The following is a 20,287-nucleotide window of genomic DNA, read 5'->3' on the forward strand; positions in this document are numbered from 1 at the left end:
ATATATATATTACCTATTGTTGCAAAACAAACCTTGCCCTAATGGGCATGTTATAGACAACTCTCACCCCTGCTTCATCCTTATTTTATATTATTCAATATGGCTATCATCCTAATGTCAACAGTGAAGCTTTGCAAACACAACTCACATACACTTCTCTTACAAGAGTTCTCATTAACATTTTAGAAAAAAGGAGGAGAAGGGGAAAAAAATAAGAAAATAAAATAAAACCTCTAATATACAATTAATCACAGAATTGTAAGAGGATTTCTGGCAAGAGCACAAACGTTTCATATTTGTTTCTATAAATGTAGTTTAAGCTCCTCATTTATATTGAAAGTAGGGATCTACCAGGTTTCTAAATTTAATATGTATTGTGACTCGAGTCAGCGTAATTAGTGGCATCTGTTCCCAACCCCTAGAGTGTGTCCCAACACTGTCCAGGCAAAAAAACATCAATTTTATCCACTCTTCTTGACGGAATTTGTCAAAACAGCATGCCACTGGATAGTTCTGATCTTTATTAGTAAATGCACAAACATATTCCAGGATCCCTTTCTTTACATGAAATATTGTGCTACCCATGTATCATTTTTTTTCATGGGCATTCTATACAGTAAACAACAAACTTGGTTCTACATGTTATGTATTTATTCAAGTTCCATGGCTTAGATATTCATGTGGCACTTCCTATGGCTGTGTGTGTACTGGCATTTGACAGGCAGTGTGCGTGTGGACTAGCACTTAGCTGGCAGTGTGTGTGGACTGGCATTTGTTGATGGTGTGTGTTGACTGGCTTCTGGCTGGCGAGGTTGTTGTTGGCATTTGGATGGTCATAGTGTTTTATCATGTGAACTGATATTTCTTGTCATCATTTGCATCTGTGATTGTAATGTTTTATTTCGCCTTTTTATTTTAGCTTTTCAACGCTTTTGATTTCCTTTACTGTGTCTCCTGTTTGCGGTTTCGACACCGATAGATCTTCAGTTTGTGAAGCTGCGTGTCTTTGGTAAGAAAAATCTTTGTAAATGGTGTAACATTAGCAGCATATTTAGCTTCTTTTTTTGTGTGTGAAATTCTCCTTGCATTTGTGCATGATGTGTATTGTATTGTCGTATGTTAATTTCTTTTTGCTTTTCCTTTATAGCGTGACATCATTGGAGCTTGCTGTGTCTGTGCAGAGTAGGTGCTGGTGAGTCTAGCTGTCTCTGGCAAGTGAGTGGTATTGTTTTTGAGTGTACAGGTATTTGTAATAAAGCCACACTTTGTTTATCACTTATTTTACACAGTGTTGGTTGTTGTTGACTTATTTGTCAAGTTACTTTTATTAGTAAGGATTATGCCTAGCTGCAGGATTTACATTCAGCAGGATGTTGGTGTACTTTTCAAATCTTCTTATGACCATGATTATGAGACTAACTCTGCATTTGAGGCAGAGGAGAAAGTGCAAGATTCTGGCAGTGAATTTTCTGTCCGAGAGGAATTATCTGATGATGAAGCTACTCTCAGTGCAGAGGAAGAGCCTCTTTTAGAGGAGGACATTGATGTGGCAATGGTGCAGCAATTGGCATCTGGATTTACAACCTGTGGCTGAAATGCTTCCCATTGGATGAGCTGAACTCGGTGTTGCTCCAAAAATGGTGTAGCCAGCGTTGCCTGCCTGTAGTAGTGTTGCAAGGAGTAGAGTGCATAATGAAATCTTTTTGCCTATAAATTTCTTTCAGTTGTTTATGGACAATGTATTTTTGGATGTGACAGTTGACCAAACTAATGTGTATGCTGAACAGTATTTGAGGGACAAGAGTGCCAGACTTAAGTCCCGATCTAGAGCTACCCGGTGGACTCCCACAAATGTGGATGAATTGTAGAACTTCTTGGGATTAACTTTGTTGATGGGCTTGATAAGGAAGCTGTTCTGTCTTCATATTGGTCCACCAGTCCCATGATGGCAAGAGGGATATTTCCTGCAATCATGAGTTGTGATTGATATTCGCTTCTGAAGCTGCATTTTGTTCATAATGCTTCAGTGTTGCCACAAGATCCCCCTGATTGTGACTGGCTTTTTAAGATTTGGCCTGTCCTTGATCACTTTGTAGATCAATTTTCAGAGATCTATATTCCAGGGAAAGAAATATCTGGGGACGAGTCTTTGGTCCTGTTCAAGGGCTATTTGGTTATTGGGCAGAACATTCCTAGCAAGAGGGCACATTATGGAATTAATATGCGTATGCTGTCTGAGAGTAGAACAGGATATGTTTATAATTTCCCGGTGTACACTGGTAGGTATTCTGCTCTTCACCCCCCTGGTTGTCCATCCACTTTTGGAGTTAGTGAGGAAATTGTGTGGTAACTTGGTAGAGGAATTTTTAACAAAAGTCACTATTTATACGTAGAAAAGCTCTACACTGGTGTACAATTGTTCAGAGCATTGTTCAAAGTGGACACTGTTGCTTGTGGCACAGTCCGCTCTAACCGTAAAGGTTATCCAAAAGAGCTTGTTTGTAAAAAAAAAACAAAAAAAAACAAACAAAAAAAACTTGAGGGGATAATGTAGTGCTTGCTAGCTTGAAGTCTGCAGACAGGAGGGATGTCTACATGCTGACCAACGTCCATGATGAAAGTACTTCACCTGTGACTGTTTGGGGTCAGGTTGCTAAAGTACGCAAACCTGTGTGCATTTTAGACGACAGTAAGCACAAGGGTGGTGTAGCTAGAATAGATAAGAGATTGGAACCATACACATCTGTTCGTTAAGCTTACATGTGGTATAAGAAGTTGGCTATCCATTTGTTTTGTTTAGCAACTTTGAATGCGTTTGTTGTATTCAAGGATTATTCTCCAGAGTCAAAGATAACATTTGTTCAGTTTCAACTGTCTGTGATAGGCAGCCTTGTAGCGAAACATGCAAGCAATCCTAGAGTTGGAGGGGTGGAGGATGTGGCTAGATTGAAAGATCGCCACTTTCCTAATTACATTCCTCCCAAGCCCAAAAACAACAATCCCTGTAAGAGATGTAGAGTTGAGTCTGTATGCGAAGAGGCATGTTGAAGTAAAGTTGTATGCATTGTCCCGAGTGTCCTTCTAAACCTGGGGTGTGTGCATGTTTTAGATTGTATCACACACAACAGAGTTTTTGTAAGCAACAGTGAGCCTAAACGTGAAATGACTTGATCTACTTCCAATTGGATTGTGATTTTTTTTTGTTTAAAAAATGTGATGGTGGTGGCCGTGCTCTGGCGCTTGGCTGGCGGTGTATGTGAGCTGACGCTTGGCTGGCGAAGCATATGGGCTGGCACTCAGCTGGTTGTGTGCATGGACTGGCGCTTGACTGGCAGTGTGTGTGGACTGGCGCTTGGCTGGTGGTGTGCGTGGAATGGCACTTGGCTGGCGGGGTGCATGGACTGGAGCTTGGCTGGCGCTGTGCATGGACTGGCGCTTGGCTAGCGGTGTGAGTGGACTGGCACTTGGCTGGCAGTATGTGAAAGCTGCTATTTGGCTGGTGGTGTGTGAATAGTGGCTTGCTGCTGGTCACTACACACACACACACTGCTAGCCAAATGCCAGCTGGTGTGATTGCTATGTCAGGCATGTGGGCATATGAAAGTGATGGGGCCTTGAATAGCGCGGTTTGTTGATGTGAGTGTTCTAATGTGCTGGGCCCGCAGTTGTTGGTGTGAACGGTCTTGTGTGTGTCACGTATGAAAGGTGTGTGAATGGCCTGTAAAGCGGTTGGTGCCTTGTCGCGGGCTTTACAGCTCATGAGCTACGAATCATTGGTTCAGTTTTTTAAAATTTCAATTATCAACCGTGCATTTCATTTTTTGTGAAATCTCTTAATAAAATTTTACATTCTGAACCTTCACCCACCCTCGTGCTAAGTACAACCAGTATGTGTGTGTACTTGAGAAATAGATGGTAATATTTGTCATTTTTGTCTTTTTCTGCCCAGGTGTACATTGTCTCAAGGGAAAATCTGAAGGATAACAATAAACAGAGTGAGAAAAGAGAGCTTGCTGACCTTCCCAAATGACTATCAACAACCACAAGTGAGCACGCTACCAAATCTTTTACTGCTGTGATGTCCCAAACACTCAAATTATTAAAATAACTGTTTTTAACCTTTGTCAACGTTTAAAAACACGCCTCATTGGTGAGTAACTACAAGACAATTTTATTGCACTTCACAGTTGGGAATTCAACTAACAAACCCCACCGCTGTAATCAGGTGTTGAAGCACGGAAGTCAGCCCATCTTGGATTTCCTTAGGTGTCTAGTTTTAAAAAAATGTTCAGGTTTCCTAGGTTTCCCTAGCTGCGGTCTGAGCTACGGCCCAAAATCCAGAGCTAGGCACATTCCAAAAAAAGGGTATGTTTTCAGTGGAGAAATGTGATTTGTACGTGTTGCATTTTGGATCTTTTCCTGTTGCCGGCAGTAGGCCTACACACACACACACAAAGTGAGGTACCATTTTGATAGGGAGACTTGAGGGAATGCAGGGGTAGACAGAATTTTGTGGCTCCTCTCAGATTCCAGAACTTTCCATCACAGAAATGTGAGGAAATGTGTTTTTTAGTTAAAGTTTGAGATTTGCAAGGGATTCTGAGTAAAAAGAAAAAAACTGGTGAGAGCCACACAATCACCTCATCCTGGATACCCCTAGGTGACTAGATTAAAAAAATATACAGATTTGATAGGTTTCTCTAGGTGCCGGCTGCATTTGGGCCCAAAATCCACAGCTACGCTCATTCCAAAAAAAGGTCAGTTTTCAGTGGGAAATGTGATGTGTCCACTTTGCGTTTTGGGCAGTTTCCCATCACGGGCATACCCACACAAGTGAGGCACCATTTTTATCAGGAGGCTTGGAGGAACACAGAATAGTAGAACTAGTGCTATTACCAATTACATTTCTCTGCATTTGTGCCTTCCAAATGTAAGACAATGTGTAAAAAAGAAGTCATTTTGAGAAATGCCATCTAATTCACATGGAAGTATGGGTACGCACAAATTCCGAGATGTGCAAATAACCAGTGCTTCTAAACTCCATATCTTGTGTCCTTTTGGAAATACATAGGTTTCCTTGATACCTATCTGTGTACCCAGTACATAACGAAAAACCATTGCAAAGTGCAGTTCAGCTATTGGCTCAGAGTACCTCAGGTTCTTGGTGAACCTACAAGCCCTATATATCCCCGCAACCAGAAGGGTTCATCAGCAGACATAACAATATATAGCTTTTGAAAATCTGCCATAGTTAGAAGTTACAGATGAAAACGTAGACACAAATGGCCGGTTTTTTTTTAACTCAATTTCAATATTTTTCTATTTCAACGGCTACTTTCTATAGAAAAACCCTGAAGGATGTACACAAATTACCCATTTCTAAATTCAAAATGTTGTCTTCTTTTCAGAAATGTATAGCTTTTCCGGGCTCCACACCCATTTCTATCACTAGCTGCAAGGAGGTTGAAAGCACAAAAAATAGAAAAAATGGGCCATGTCCCAGTAAAATGCAAAAACTGTGTAGAAAAATGTGGTTGTCTGATTCAAGTCTGCCTGTTTCTGAAAGCTGAGAAGAAGGTGATTTTACCACCGCAGACCCTTCGTTTATGCCATTTGCAGAGAAAAAAAAACACTTTCTTCTACAGTACTTTTCCCCCATTTTTCCCAACACCCCCCTCAAAAAATGTAGCTGTATTTTGGCTACTTTCTCGGTCCTCTCAAGGGGAACTCACAAACCCTGGGTACCTTTAGAATCTCCAGGATGTTGGGAAAAAAGGACACAAATTTGGCAAGGATCCCTTATGTGGACAAAAAGTTATGGAGCCCAAAGCGCGAGCTATCTCAAATAGCCAAAAATGAGGGGGAGGGGAGGCCTAGTAGACTGTAATGTATTCCTTTTGCTGTAGCGCTACTCCATCTGTTGGGTTTCTCTACTTTGATTCTGTTTGCAAGAACCTTTAACCTGCTGAATGTATACCTTTCACTATATCTGACCCACACATCGTGCCAGCTGCCTCTGCCTTTTGATCTTGTATTTTGAACTCTGCTAATACAGAGAAAGCTATGTACCTTTTAGCTGTTATAGCTTTATTCTGGCTGCCACCACCTGTGCTTCTCCTAAAATCTCTTACCTTTTGATCCTGAAGCTGTCGAATAGCGCTCTGTGCTTTTTTCAGGCTGTCTGTTGCTGAGCTATACTGCTGCCTCACTACTGCCAACTCTCGTTTGATGATGTAATTTTCTTCAGCCTCTTGGGCCCTTGTTACCTGGCCCTGCGGGAAGTGAAAATGTAGTTCTTTCACAAAAAAATGTTTAAAAACAAAGGACATTTTAGCCAGATTATTCATGTTACAGTCAACATTTCACAAAACGGCATGGCTATATTTACTACTTTTCGGATCTAGCAAACATCTCTTATCAACAGTTAGATATGTTATGCTTGCACAAATGATTACCTACCTACAAGAAATTACTTACCTACAACTCTACCTCTCCAGCATTGGCACTTTTCATAAACTTAATCATCCTCCAATGTCAAGCTAGGAATCGCTGATACTTTAAAACAGCAATATACAGTGATACAATGGCTACCCATCCCAATAAGTGTTTGTTTAGTAGCCCATTTCAATTTTTTTTTAAACCCCTCAAACTTCAGTCAATGAGGTAAAAGTGCTGCACTCCTCCTGGTCACCATAGCTCAGATTTCTTAACAAAAGTATGAAGGGTGTAAAGAAAACAGTTAGTGAGCCTCTAAGCGAGGATGCAGGATCGCATGAAAAATACCAACCCTGAAGAACTGAAGTGAACTTATTTGGTTTCCGGCATGGAATCTTTCCTAGATTCTATATGCCAATCAGAATAGCAAGCAGTAAAGTAATGAGAAATAAGGAGCAGGAAAGCAAGCTTACTTTCAATTGAACAGATTATGCACGACTCATTGGCCTCTTGGTGTGTGTGTGTGTGCTTGGCCTTCCAAGTCGCTGTGCTGCTAATGTCCAGTAGAGATACACCCAGGTGGAGCTCCTCCATCGCTGCCATGCTCCTAGTTGATTGTGCAGTTACTCTACACATGAATGTAGAATGTTAGACATCTAAAAATATCCAGGGACTGTAGATCACTCTCCGCTGAGGACGACGGAATCAGAAGAAAGATCGGAGTCTGCCCGGCTTGTTTAAGTAAAAGTCCAATGCTACATAAGGGAATAAACTTTAGACTGGTACCTAAAGTAACTTTATCTATGGAAAGTCAAGAACTGGCTGACCGTTGTATTCAGTTTCCCTTGGACTGGAGTGTGGCATACTTCTGGAAAGGGCCAGATGAGCCTCTTCATGAAATGTTTTTGGAAGGGAAAGAGCGGGAAATAAAAATTCTGCAGTGTCGACATTGCAGCCAGATGCACTCTGATCGAGAAATAATTAAGACGTTCTTCAGACAAATTGAATGGCTAGAGTGGAGTCCAAATATTATTATTTATTTATAATGCTTTTTCTAGCGAGCTCCTTCACCAAGTGGTACTAGAGTGCGGTACATTATGAGACTAACTGCATATTGAAAACTTAATGATGACATTGCAAAATCACTTCCATTTATATAAGTTTTAGTTGTACAGGGGGCGAATGCCTGTATTCTTCTACATTATGGAGAAATGTACAGATAACGAAATTCTAAGTGGTCAGGAAACAGGCTGTGAGGTTCAACAACTTCATGTTGTGGCACAGCATCTTTCTATTATGTCAGAAGAGAGGGGTGGATTTTCAAAGTAGCCGCTGGGCGGTGACACATGAGTAGCAGATTGCTGTACAATAAAGGTGTGGGCATGCTGGAATGATGACAGTCAGAGAGCATAACTCATTCAGAGAGCATAACTCATTCTTGCCCTTCCGTGGGATCCTGGGACCCAGGCGAAATGATGGAAAAGTATAAAGAAGTCTCAGTTTTCATGGAAAGCGCATCGTACTGCAAGCAATGACTACCAGCATCAGCATGTGAAGGACTGGCATTGCTTTTTCTTGAGTGTGAAAAGGAAGTCCAAGGGAGTGGGTCCCCCGTCTGAAGACTTGGCACGGCCATGATGCTCTGACTCATGACAGCGAGCTGACAACCGTCACATTATTTTGTATATCTCGCAGATGTCCACCTTGTTTGCTAAGTTTAAGAGCAGTTACGTCTCCACTAAGACAATACAAGACTTTGGCGGTCATTCTGACCGCGGCGGGCGGCGGTCGCCGCCTGCCATGCGGTTACCGCCGAATGACCGCACCGCGGTCAAAAGACCGCGGCGGTAATTCTAACTTTCCCGCTGGGCCGGCGGGCGACCGCCAAAAGGCCGTCCGCCGGCCCAGCGGGAAAGCCCCTGCAACGAAGAAGCCGGCTCGGAATGGAGCCGGCAGGGTTGCAGGGGTGCGACGGGTGCAGTGGCACCCGTCGCGATTTACACTGTCTGCAAAGCAGACAGTGAAAATCTTTGTGGGGCCCTGTTAGGGGGCCCCTGCACTGCCCATGCCAGTGGCATGGGCAGTGCAGGGGCCCCACAGCACCCGTTCCCGCTATCCTGGTTCTGGCGGTGGACACCGCCAGAAACAGGCTGGCGGGAAGGGGGTCGGAATCCCCATGGCGGTGCTGCAAGCAGCGCCGCCATGGCGGATTCCCTGGGACAGGGGAAAACCGGCGGGAAACCGCCGGTTCCCCTTTTCTGACCGCGGCTTTACCGCCACGGTCAGAATAGCCCAGGGAGCACCGCCAGCCTGTTGGCGGTGCTTCCGCCACCCTCCGCCATGGCGGTCATGGACCGCCAGGGTCAGAATGACCCCCTTTGTGTTCCTCTGCTTAGTGATGTACTACATGGAGGTTTTGTTGTTGATACTTAACTGCATAAGGTGGTCTACCTGATGTGTACGAATATCTTCAGTGTCAGGAGAATTGTACACAGTCCAAGCCACTGTTTTATTTTCCTTGTTCGCCCACATCCTTGATGAGCAGTTCTTGCATGTCAGCTCACCAGCCATCCACGGAGGTGTCTGAGGACATAAGGTAGTGGACTCACGGAGATCGAAAGTGAAGCCATGAATTTAAGTTGTGTGAAAATTACCTCTGTTGGGATGGGAACGTCCTTTTAACAGAGAAGTCATGTCAATTGCCCTGTGTGCCGCAACTGAGAGTATCTGTTATTCTAGGTTTTGGATTTTGGTCCTAGCCTTAAACTAATCCATTGACTTAAAGTTCTGCTGCTAACAGTGAACCCGGATCCCAGCTCCACGATCGGACATATGGAGTTATGGATGCATGCTAGTGAGTTGGTATGCAGTACACAGTAGTCTGAGTCGACCAGAGTGACACAGGCCTGTGGATTCTCTTTTGGATGACGCTGGCCTGTTCATGTGCACAATATGGATTTCAGATTGCAAGCATGTTGCTGACATTCCTGAGACTGGAGGGAGGAAACCCAGGCACTGAAGTGGGAAACAGGAGGCAGGCTTCCCCTTAGAAATTCAATTATATCCTTTCTGATGTACAGAACTACGGGTTATTCTTCCATGGACTGCCTTTTGGTGGCTAGTAAGGATGAAGAGCGAGACTGCAGTAGCTGCAGTCAGGATGGGAAGGGTCCTTCAAAAGGGGAGCAGCCCTTTTTCCCTCTTCCTGATCGTTGTCAGATGAGGCTGTTGATAACCAAGTTGAAGACTATTCATACCTCTTTGTGCCTCAGTTGCAGATGCTTCAAACTGGAGGCAGCCCTGCCTTGAAGAGCATTACTCAAGAAGGAAGTGTCTGCATTAGACCAATCTGCTGCTTTTAATACGTCTTACAATTGCCCCCAGACAAACACCTTACTCGCAATAGCTCCTCTTAGTGAATGTGCTGTAAATTTAGACAAATCTACACCTGCTTCTCTCATCACTGATTTCACCCATCTTGCAATTGTAACATTTGAAACACCTTTATATGGTTTAACATATGAAATTAAGAACTTATCTTCTCCATCACATCTTTTTTTTCTAACAGTCTACACTCATACTCCTTTATACACTTCACCATGCACAGCTTCAGAATGTTGTCCGTCAGGGAATGGGCACTTCCACTTCCGACAGCACCCCTGCATCAGGACACCGCCAGGCTGTATTATTGCACATAATATGGCATGCGGTGTCTATCTGGCAGGGTGGGGAGCAAGTGGTGGAACAGTCCCAGCGCCTCCACCCGCCAGAACGACTACTGCTGGATTTCCACCCAAAGTGTGGCAGAGTTCCAGCAGTACCCGTAATATGGTGGGCGGAAAATCACCAGCACTGGTTGTCTTCTGGCACCCGTAGCTTTGGCGGTCTTCAAGAAAGATCGCCAAAGTCCTAATGACCACCATAGTCTTAGTTCTTTTCCAAATTAAACAAAATTAGGCCATCCAGTTCGTAAAATCTAAAAATCTACTAGATACTTTCAAAGCTCATATATCAGAAACCCTCCTGAAAGAAATCAAACACAAGGATGCTGTTAATTTCCACGTCAGTTCCCGTATATCCAAATATGTGTTACTTGGCCAACTTGCTAAAAGTTTGAGCACTACATCTACATCCTATAATGACTGATATTTAGCTTTTGGTGGTCTTCTGAGTGTAATCCCTTTCATCACTCTGCATACTAAAGGATTTCTACCAATAGATATTAATTGAATCCACAAATGTCCTGCCACCACTGCTAATCTATAGCAATTAACAGTACTGTATGATAACCCCTTCTCAAATAAATCTGCCAAAAAATTAGCAACTTCTACTTCATCCGCCTGTACGGGCTCCATCTGCTCTCAATTGAACCACTTTGGGTTCCCTTCTTACTTGATACCTGCTGTGTATAAAAGTGATATTTCTTGACCCAGCTGTTGTTCGAGTTCCAAGCTCTCTTAAACCGAAGAAGGGGTGCTCCGCAGAGTCCCCAGAGGGTTGCTGCACAACCAGGGATGGAGTCTGCCTGACAGCCAGCTCCCACAGAGTTGAGGGATATCACCTGGAGCTTGATCAGGAGAATGAAGTGATGACTTATCCTGGGAACTAAAAACTTTAGGCTATACCAATCCTACAGGAGACGCTGACCATTAGAAAAAGCTGAAGCAGCTGACCCTGGGGCATGGGCCTGTCCACCAGAGACTCCAGATTAGGTGGCTGGTGTGATCAGGATCACGGTTCTACCATTGCAATTTTGAGCACAACTGCAGCATTTCCAAAGTGTGCAGAGAGGCTTCTTCATGTTATCCTCATGGTTGCCGATTAGGCAATTGTTTCCGATGTGCTCAACTGGTCGGGTCAACTGAAGCAAACATAGACACCTGTTTTGTGGCACCTGCTTTGTGCCCAAGTCTGCAGATAGCAAGAATGCAGCACTAGTTGACACCATTCTGTGTGGTCTCGACCACCAGAACTAAAGACTGCAAACCTGCAGAACTTGCCAAAGCACTCTCTCTGTGTAGCATAAATGGTAATACTCCTGAGAGTGCCTAGGTAGAAACACTATTCCCAAAAGCAAGGCAGTCACATCAAAGGCACCCTGTGTCACAATTACCACCTGGGGCAGTGGCCCCTAAGAATTTAGTGCCCAATCAGATTACTGCCATCATGACCCACCATGGAGTCTAGAAGTGTATGAGGCCGGAGCAGCACACTTGGTGCAAGGGACTGCAAACCACTTCTGTCTGGGGAGACTTCAGCATGAGTGACAGCAACTCACTGGAGTGACAGACCTGGGCTCATTTAAACATGCAAGGGCCACCTTTACCAAATAACCAGTAAAAGTGGCCATCCCATGTCCAGTGACCTGGGGCCCTCTAGAGACTCACTAGGCCTAATTATGAGTGGCTCCTTATATTTTGACTCATGTATAAACCCACTTTTAGGCACAGGGAGGAATTATGAGTTAAAAGGTATTTAAAGCATCCGATAATTATCACATGTGATAAATACTTCAAGCTTCATTAACTTTCGTCAGGTCAAACCTGTTGAAATCTATCAGAGGAAATGAGTATGGTATTTACCGTACCATGGGGGTTTTGGTATGTTAAACACCAAAATTCGCATGTTATTCCCCAATAACTCGTAACGAACGAGTTACTTACCTTCGGTAACGACTTTTCTGGTGGATACATTAGCTAACTGTGGATTCCTCACCTGATGAATACTCCCATGGCGCCAGCATTCGACGGAAATCTTCTTACTAGTCTCTGCACGTCGACGAGGACGTCACTCCAGCCCACGCGACGCCGTCTGACGTCATACAGGCAATAATAGGTCCTCGCCGACGTGCCGATGACAGTACCAACATTTTTTTACGTGCATGAGAATAATAATAACCCAATGTAATGAAAGAGCAAAGCAACATCTCTTAATATTGTAAATCACACAACATTGCAATAAAATAGCTGTAGATTTAATATAACCTTCTTTTTTTTTTTTTTTAAACAAACAAATATATTTATACATACGAATCATGTATATACACAATATATATAGATTTATATATAAAGATATACATATATACAAATATCATATATGCAAAATGTATTGCCACTTTGAAGACCAAAAGGAGCACACTCAAGGATTGCTTGGAGAGACCAAAAAGGCAACGGGGAGGCGGGTGGGACCGTGAGGAATCCACAGGTAGCTAATGTATCCACCAGAAAAGTCGTTACCGAAGGTAAGTAACTCGTTCTTCTGATGGATACAACTACCTGTGGATTCCTCACCTGATGAATAGAGTCCCAAAGCAGTACCACGCCCGGCGGTGGGTGCCTAAATGGTCAAACCAAGAAATCCTGCAGCACTGACCGTGCAAAATGACCTTCCCTTCTGACCTCAGAGTCCAAACAGTAATGTTTCACAAAAGTGTGAAGGGACGACCAAGTTGCGGCCTTGCAGATGTCGACCACAGGAACACCCCTGGCCAAGGCCGAAGAGGCCGACTTAGCTCTGGTGGAGTGAGCTCTAATGCCCTCAGGCGGATCCTTCTTTGCCAAAGAGTAACAGATTTTAATGCAAAGAACAACCCACCTGGAGAGTGTTCTCTTGTGGACTGCCTTTCCTCTCCTCTTGCCCACGTATCCGACAAACAGCTGATCCTCCAGCCTGATATCCTTCACTCTGTCGATATAGAAGCTCAACGCCCTTTTTGGGTCCAGGCGATGTAGTCTTTCTTCCTCCTTTGAAGGATGAGGCGGAGGATAAAACGTGGACAAAGTGATTGTCTGAGCCAAATGGAAGGGTGAAACAACCTTCGGAAGGAAAGCAGCCTTAGTCCTCAACACCACCTTATCCCCATAAAACGTTATATAAGGGGGTTTAACCGATAAGGCCTGCAACTCACTCACTCTCCTTGCAGATGTTATAGCTACCAGGAATACTGTTTTAATAACCAAATACCTTAAGGGGCAAGAATGCATAGGCTCAAAAGGGGACCCCATAAGGAAAGTCAGGACCAAGGACAAATCCCATTGAGGCATAACGAATGGTTTTGGAGGATATTGATTCAGAAGACCTTTCAAGAATCTGAGAACAATAGGGGATTTAAATAACGATGGTTGGTCTGGAAGACAAATGAAGGCTGACAAGGCCGACAAATAACCCTTAATGGTAGCCACTGCACAACCTTTCTGCGCTAGAGACAGTGCAAAAGACAAAACATGTGACAGATGAGCATGTAAGGGATCAATCTGTCTCTCTCCACACCACATAACAAATTTAGACCACCTATTAGCGTAGATAGATTTAGTGGAGTGTCGCCTGGCCGCTAAGATAACATCCACTACATCAGGCGGGAGAGAGAAGGAACTCAGGTTGCCCCGTTCAATCTCCAAGCATGTAGGTGCAGACTCTGGAGGTTGGGGTGTAAAACCTGCCCCTGCGACTGCGAGAGGAGGTCTGCCCTGAGAGGGAGACGGAGCGGAGGGCACAGTGAGAGTTGGAGAAGGTCGGAGTACCATACCCTCCTTGGCCAATCCGGAGCTATTAAGATGACTTGGGCCCGGTCTTGGCGAATTTTCCTCAACACTCGAGGAATCAAGGGTATGGGGGGAAACGCGTAAAGCAACTGGTCGCACCAGGTTATCTGAAACGCGTCCCCCAACGCTCCCTGCATCGGATACTGGAGGCTGCAGAATAACGGGCAATGCGCGTTCTCCCGAGTGGCAAACAGATCTATCCGAGGAAACCCCCACATCTGGAAGATTAAACAGACTTGATCTGGATGGAGACGCCACTCGTGGTCTGCCGAGAACTGGCGACTGAGACTGTCCGCACGTACATTCAAGACCCCGGCCAGATGATTTGCCACCAAGCAAATCTGATGGTCCTTTGCCCAGGACCATAGCTGAAGAGCTTCTCTGCAGAGAAGGTACGACCCTACTCCTCCCTGTTTGTTTATGTACCACATCGTGGTAGTATTGTCCGTCAGGACCTGTACCGACTGACCACGAAGGGATGGGAGGAAGGCCTTGAGAGCCAGACGTACAGCCCGTAACTCCAACAGATTGATATGAAACACCTGTTCCTCTGGAGACCAAAGCCCTTTGATCTCCAGATCCCCCAGATGAGCTCCCCATCCTAGGGTGGAAGCATCCGTTATGACCGTGGCCACTGGTGGCGACTGCGCAAACGGCTTTCCCTGTGAAAGATTGTTGCCCGCAATCCACCACTTCAATTCCACAGCAGCATCTCTGGAGATCTTGACAGTACCTTCTAAATCTCCTTTGTGTTGAGACCACTGCCTTCGGAGGCACCACTGAAGAGCCCTCATGTGCCAGCGAGCATGCGTGACCAACAGAATGCAGGAGGCGAACAGACCGAGCAGACGAAGGACCTTGAGGACTGGAACTACCGCTCCATTTCGAAACATTGGAACCAATTCCTGAATATCTTGAATCCGCTGAGGCGGAGGAAAGGCTCGACTCAATGTTGTATCCAGTACTGCCCCTATGAACAGGAGGCGCTGAGAGGGCTCCAGGTGAGATTTGGGCACGTTCACCGAAAAGCCCAGGTCGAACAACAACTGGGTTGTTGACTGCAGATGATGCGACACAAGCTCCGGGGACTTGGCTTTGATCAACCAGTCGTCCAAGTAAGGGAATACTGCTATCCCCTTTCTTCTGCGCTCCGCCGCAACCACTGACATCACCTTTGTGAAGACTCGAGGTGCTGAAGTAAGACCAAACGGGAGGACCGCAAACTGATAGTGCTGCGACCCTACCACAAACCGGAGATACTTCCTGTGCGACTTGAGTATCGGGATATGAAAGTAAGCATCCTGCAAGTCGACCGACACCATCCAATCTTCCTTGTTCAACGCCAAAAGCACCTGTGCTAGGGTCAGCATCTTGAACTTTTCCTGTTTGAGGAACCAATTCAAGATCCTCAGATCCAGGATTGGTCTCAACTGACCATCCTTTTTGGGAATCAGGAAGTATCTTGAGTAACAACCTCGACCCTTTTCCTGCTCTGGGACCAACTCTACCGCGCCGTTTGAAAGGAGGACTTGAACCTCCTGTTCTAGCAACAGGAGGTGTTCTTCTGAACAATAAGATGGGCGGGGCGGGATGAGGGGCGGGAACTCCCGAAAGGGAAGGGCGTAGCCTTTCCCCACAATGCCGAGAACCCAAGTGTCCGTGGTGATAGACTTCCACTTGTGGAGAAAATGCTGTAATCTTCCCCCTACAGGAGAGGAGTGAGTGGGAAACGGTGGAAGCCTAAGGCTGCTTCCCCTGCTGCACCCCTCCAGAGGACGAGGAAGAGGCAGAGTGCTGTTGAGAGGCTCCTCTGGTACGGGCCCCACCGCTCCCCCTCCCTCTAAATGACCTATAGGGGAGGGAAGAGGCGGGTTGCTGGAACCTCCCCCGAAAGGAAGAGGAAGAAGAACCACGCCCAAATCCCCGAAACCTCCTGAAAAATCTAGAAGAGGCAGAGGAAGAAGGAGCTTGCAGTCCTAACGATTTGGCTGTGGCTCTGCTCTCCTTAAATCGTTCCAAGGCCGAATCTGCCTTGGCTCCAAACAGTCTGTCCCCATCAAACGGGAGGTCCAGCAGGGTCGACTGGACATCCGCCGAAAGAACGAGTTACTTACCTTCGGTAACGACTTTTCTGGTGGATACATTAGCTACCTGTGGATTCCTCACCTCATGAATACTCCCATGGCGCCAGCATTCTACGGAAATCTTCTTACTAGTCTCTGCACGTCGACGAGGACGTCACTGTCTCGCACGCGACGCCGTCTGACGTCATACAGGCAATAAGAGGTCCTCGACGACGTGCGGACGTCAGTACCAATCATTTTTTACGTGCATGAGAACAACCAGGCAATGCAATGAAAGAACAAAGCAACATCCATTATATTGTAAAAATACACCACATTGTATGAATAACTGTAAATCTTTTTTATGTACATATATATATATATATATATATAAAACTCTTTCTTTTAAAAATATATACACACACCAAGTATATACATAAAAATATATACACATATACCCATATATATATATAAATATATTATATATATACATCTATTGCACCCTCAAAGATCAAGAGGAGCGCACTCAAGGATTACTTGGCAAGACCATAAAGGCAACGGGGAGGCGGGTGGGACCGTGAGGAATCCACAGGTAGCTAATGTATCCACCAGAAAAGTCGTTACCGAAGGTAAGTAACTCGTTCTTCTGATGGATACAACTACCTGTGGATTCCTCACCTCATGAATAGAGTCCCAAAGCAGTACCACGCCCGGCGGTGGGTGCCTAAATGGTCAAACCAAGAAATCCTGCAGCACTGACCGTGCAAAATGGCCGTCCCTTCTAACCTCAGAATCTAAACAGTAATGTTTTGCAAAAGTGTGAAGGGACGACCAAGTTGCGGCCTTGCAGATGTCGACCACAGGAACACCTCTGGCTAAGGCCGAAGTGGCCGACTTAGCTCTGGTGGAATGAGCTCTAATGCCCTCAGGAGGATCCTTCTTTGCCAAAGAGTAACATATTTTAATGCAAAGAACAACCCACCTGGATAGTGTTCTCTTGTGGACTGCCTTTCCTCTCCTCTTGCCCACGTATCCAATAAACAGCTGATCCTCCAGCCTGAAATCCTTTGTTCTATTGATAAAGAAGCTCAACGCTCTCTTTGGATCCAGACGGTGCAGTCTTTCTTCCTCTTTGGAAGGATGAGGCGGAGGATAGAACGTGGACAAAGTAATTGCCTGAGCCAAATGGAAGGGTGAAACAACCTTCGGGAGGAAAGCAGCCTTGGTCCTCAACACCACCTTATCCCCATAAAAAGTTGTATAAGGGGGTTTTACTGATAAGGCCTGCAACTCACTCACTCTCCTTGCTGATGTTATAGCTATCAGGAAGACTGTTTTTAAAAACAAATACCTTAAGGGGCAAGAATGCATAGGTTCAAAAGGGGACCCCATAAGGAAAGTCAGGACTAAGGACAAATCCCATTGCGGCATAACGAATGGCTTTGGAGGATATTGATTTAGAAGACCTTTCAAGAATCTGATAACAATAGGGGATTTAAATAAAGATGGTTGGTCTGGAAGACATATGAAGGCTGACAAGGCCGATAAATAACCTTTAATGGTAGCCACTGCACAACCTTTCTGCGCCAGAGATAGAGCAAAAGACAAAACGTCCGATAGATGAGCTTGTAAAGGATCAATCTGCCTCTCTCCACACCACGCAACAAATTTAGACCACCTATTAGCGTAGATAGATTTAGTGGAGTGTCGCCTGGCCGCTAATATAACATCCACTACCTCAGGCGGGAGAGAGAAGGAACTCAGGTTGCCCCGTTCAATCTCCAGGCATGTAGGTGCAGACTCTGGAGGTTGGGGTGTAGAACCTGCCCCTGCGACTGCGAGAGGAGGTCTGCCCTGAAAGGGAGACGGAGCGGCGGGCACGTTGAGAGTTGGAGAAGGTCGGAGTACCACACCCTCCTTGGCCAATCCGGAGCTATTACGATTACTAGAGCCCGGTCTTGGCGAATCTTCCTCAATACTCGAGGAATCAAGGGTATGGGAGGAAACGCGTAAAGCAACTGGCCGCACCAGGTCATTTGAAACGCGTCCCCCAATGCTTTCTGCATCGGATACTGAAGGCTGCAGAACAACGGACAATGCGCGTTCTCTCGAGTGGCGAACAGATCTACCCGAGGAAACCCCCACTTCTGGAAGATTAAACGGACTTGATCTGGATGGAGACGCCACTCGTGGTCTGCCGAGAAGTGGCGACTGAGACTGTCCGCACGCACGTTCAAGACTCCGGCCAGATGGTTTGCTATCAAGCAAATCCGATGGTCCTTTGCCCAGGACCATAGTCGAAGAGCTTCTCTGCAGAGAAGGTACGACCCCACTCCTCCCTGCTTGTTTATGTACCACATCGTGGTAGTATTGTCCGTTAGGACCTGTACCGACTGACCACGAAGGGAAGGGAGGAAGGCCTTGAGAGCCAGACGTACAGCCCGTAACTCTAACAGATTGATGTGAAAAATCTGTTCCTCTGGAGACCAAAGACCTTTGATCTCCAGATCCCCCAGATGAGCTCCCCACCCTAGAGTGGAAGCATCCGTTATGACTGTGGCCACTGGTGGCGACTGCTGGAACGGTTTTCCTTGTGAAAGATTGTTGCTTGCAATCCACCACTTCAAATCCACAGCAGCATCTCTGGAGATCTTGACAGTACCCTCTAGATCCCCTCTGTGTTGAGACCACTGCCTTCGGAGGCACCACTGAAGAGCCCTCATGTGCCAGCGAGCATGCGTGACCAACAGAATGCAGGAGGCAAAAAGACCGAGCAGACGAAGGACCTTGAGGACTGGAACTACCGCTCCGTTTCGAAACATTGGAACCAAATCCTGAATATCTTGAATCCGCTGAGGCGGAGGAAAGGCCCGACCCAATGTCGTATCCAGTACTGCCCCTATGAACAGGAGGCGCTGAGAGGGCTCCAGGTGAGATTTGCGCTCGTTCACCGAAAAGCCCAGGTCGAACAACAACTGGGTTGTTAACTGCAGATGACGCAACACAAGCTCCGGGGACTTGGCTTTGATCAACCAATCGTCCAAGTAAGGGAATACTGCTATCCCCTTCCTTCTGAGCTCTGCCACAACCACCGACATCACCTTCGTGAAGACTCGAGGTGCTGAAGTAAGACCAAACGGAAGGACCGCAAACTGGTAGTGTTGCGATCCCACCACAAACCGGAGATACTTCCTGTGTGACTTGAGTATCGGGATATGAAAGTAAGCATCCTGCAAGTCGACAGACACCATCCAGTCTTCCATGTTCAACGCCAAAAGCACCTGTGCTAGGGTCAGCATCTTGAACTTTTCCTGCTTGAGGAACCAATTCAAGATCCTCAGGTCCAGAATTGGTCTCAAACGACCATCCTTCTTGGGAATCAGGAAATACCTTGAGTAAACTCCTTGACCCCTTTCCTGCTCCGGGACCAACTCCACCGCGCCCTTTAAAAGGAGGACTTCTACCTCCTGTTCTAGCAACAGGAGGTGTTCTTGTGAACAATACGAAGGGCGGGGCGGGATGAGGGGCGGAAACTCCCGAAACGGAAGGGTGTAGCCTTTTCCCACAACACTGAGAACCCAAGTGTCCGACGTAACAGTCTCCCATTTGGTGAGAAAATGCTGTAATCTTCCCCCTACAGGAGAGGAGTGAGTGGGAAATGGTGGAAGCCTAAGGCTGCTTCCCCTGCTGCACCCCGCCAGAGGATGAGGAAGAGGCAGAGTGCTGCTGAGAGGCTCCCCTGGTGCGGACCCTACCCCTCCCCTAAAAGATCTATAGGGGTGGGAAGAGGCAGGTTGCTGATATCTTCCCCGAAAGGAAGAGGAGGAAGAGCCACGCCCAAATCCACGAAACCTCCTGAAGAATCTGGAAGAGGCCGTGGAAGAAGGAGCTTGGAGTCCCAACGACTTAGCCGTGGCCCTGCTCTCCTTAAAACGTTCCAAGGCCGAATCAGCCTTAGCCCCAAACAGTTTGTCCCCATCAAACGGGAGATCCAACAATGTGGACTGTACATCTGCCGAAAAGCCCGAGTTACGTAGCCAGGCCTGTCTCCTTTCCACCACAGTTGTGCCCATTGCTCTGGCTACCGAGTCGGTGGTATCCAGTCCCGTCTGGATAATTTGGGTCGCAGCAGCCTGGGCATCAGAGACAAGATCCAAAAGACCCTGGGGAAGCTCTGTAAACGAAGAGGAGATGTCATCCATCAGAGCATGAATATACCTCCCCAGGATACAGGTCGCATTAGTGGCT

At 46.0% G+C, this 20,287-nt stretch overlaps 1 protein-coding gene across 2 annotated transcripts in view; it reads right to left on the reverse strand.

Moving 5' to 3' along the window:
* Positions 1-20,287, reverse strand: part of EVI5L (ecotropic viral integration site 5 like) — a 1,467,274-nt gene that overhangs the window by 304,399 nt on the left and 1,142,588 nt on the right. For both annotated transcript variants that reach the window (XM_069231736.1, XM_069231735.1), the window contains one exon: positions 6,132-6,272. In XM_069231736.1, the coding sequence (XP_069087837.1) occupies positions 6,132-6,272 (141 nt within the window). The remainder of the gene's footprint in view (positions 1-6,131; positions 6,273-20,287) is intronic.

This window comes from Pleurodeles waltl, chromosome 4_2 (assembly GCF_031143425.1).
Source record: "Pleurodeles waltl isolate 20211129_DDA chromosome 4_2, aPleWal1.hap1.20221129, whole genome shotgun sequence".
Taxonomy (NCBI): Eukaryota; Metazoa; Chordata; class Amphibia; order Caudata; family Salamandridae; genus Pleurodeles; species Pleurodeles waltl.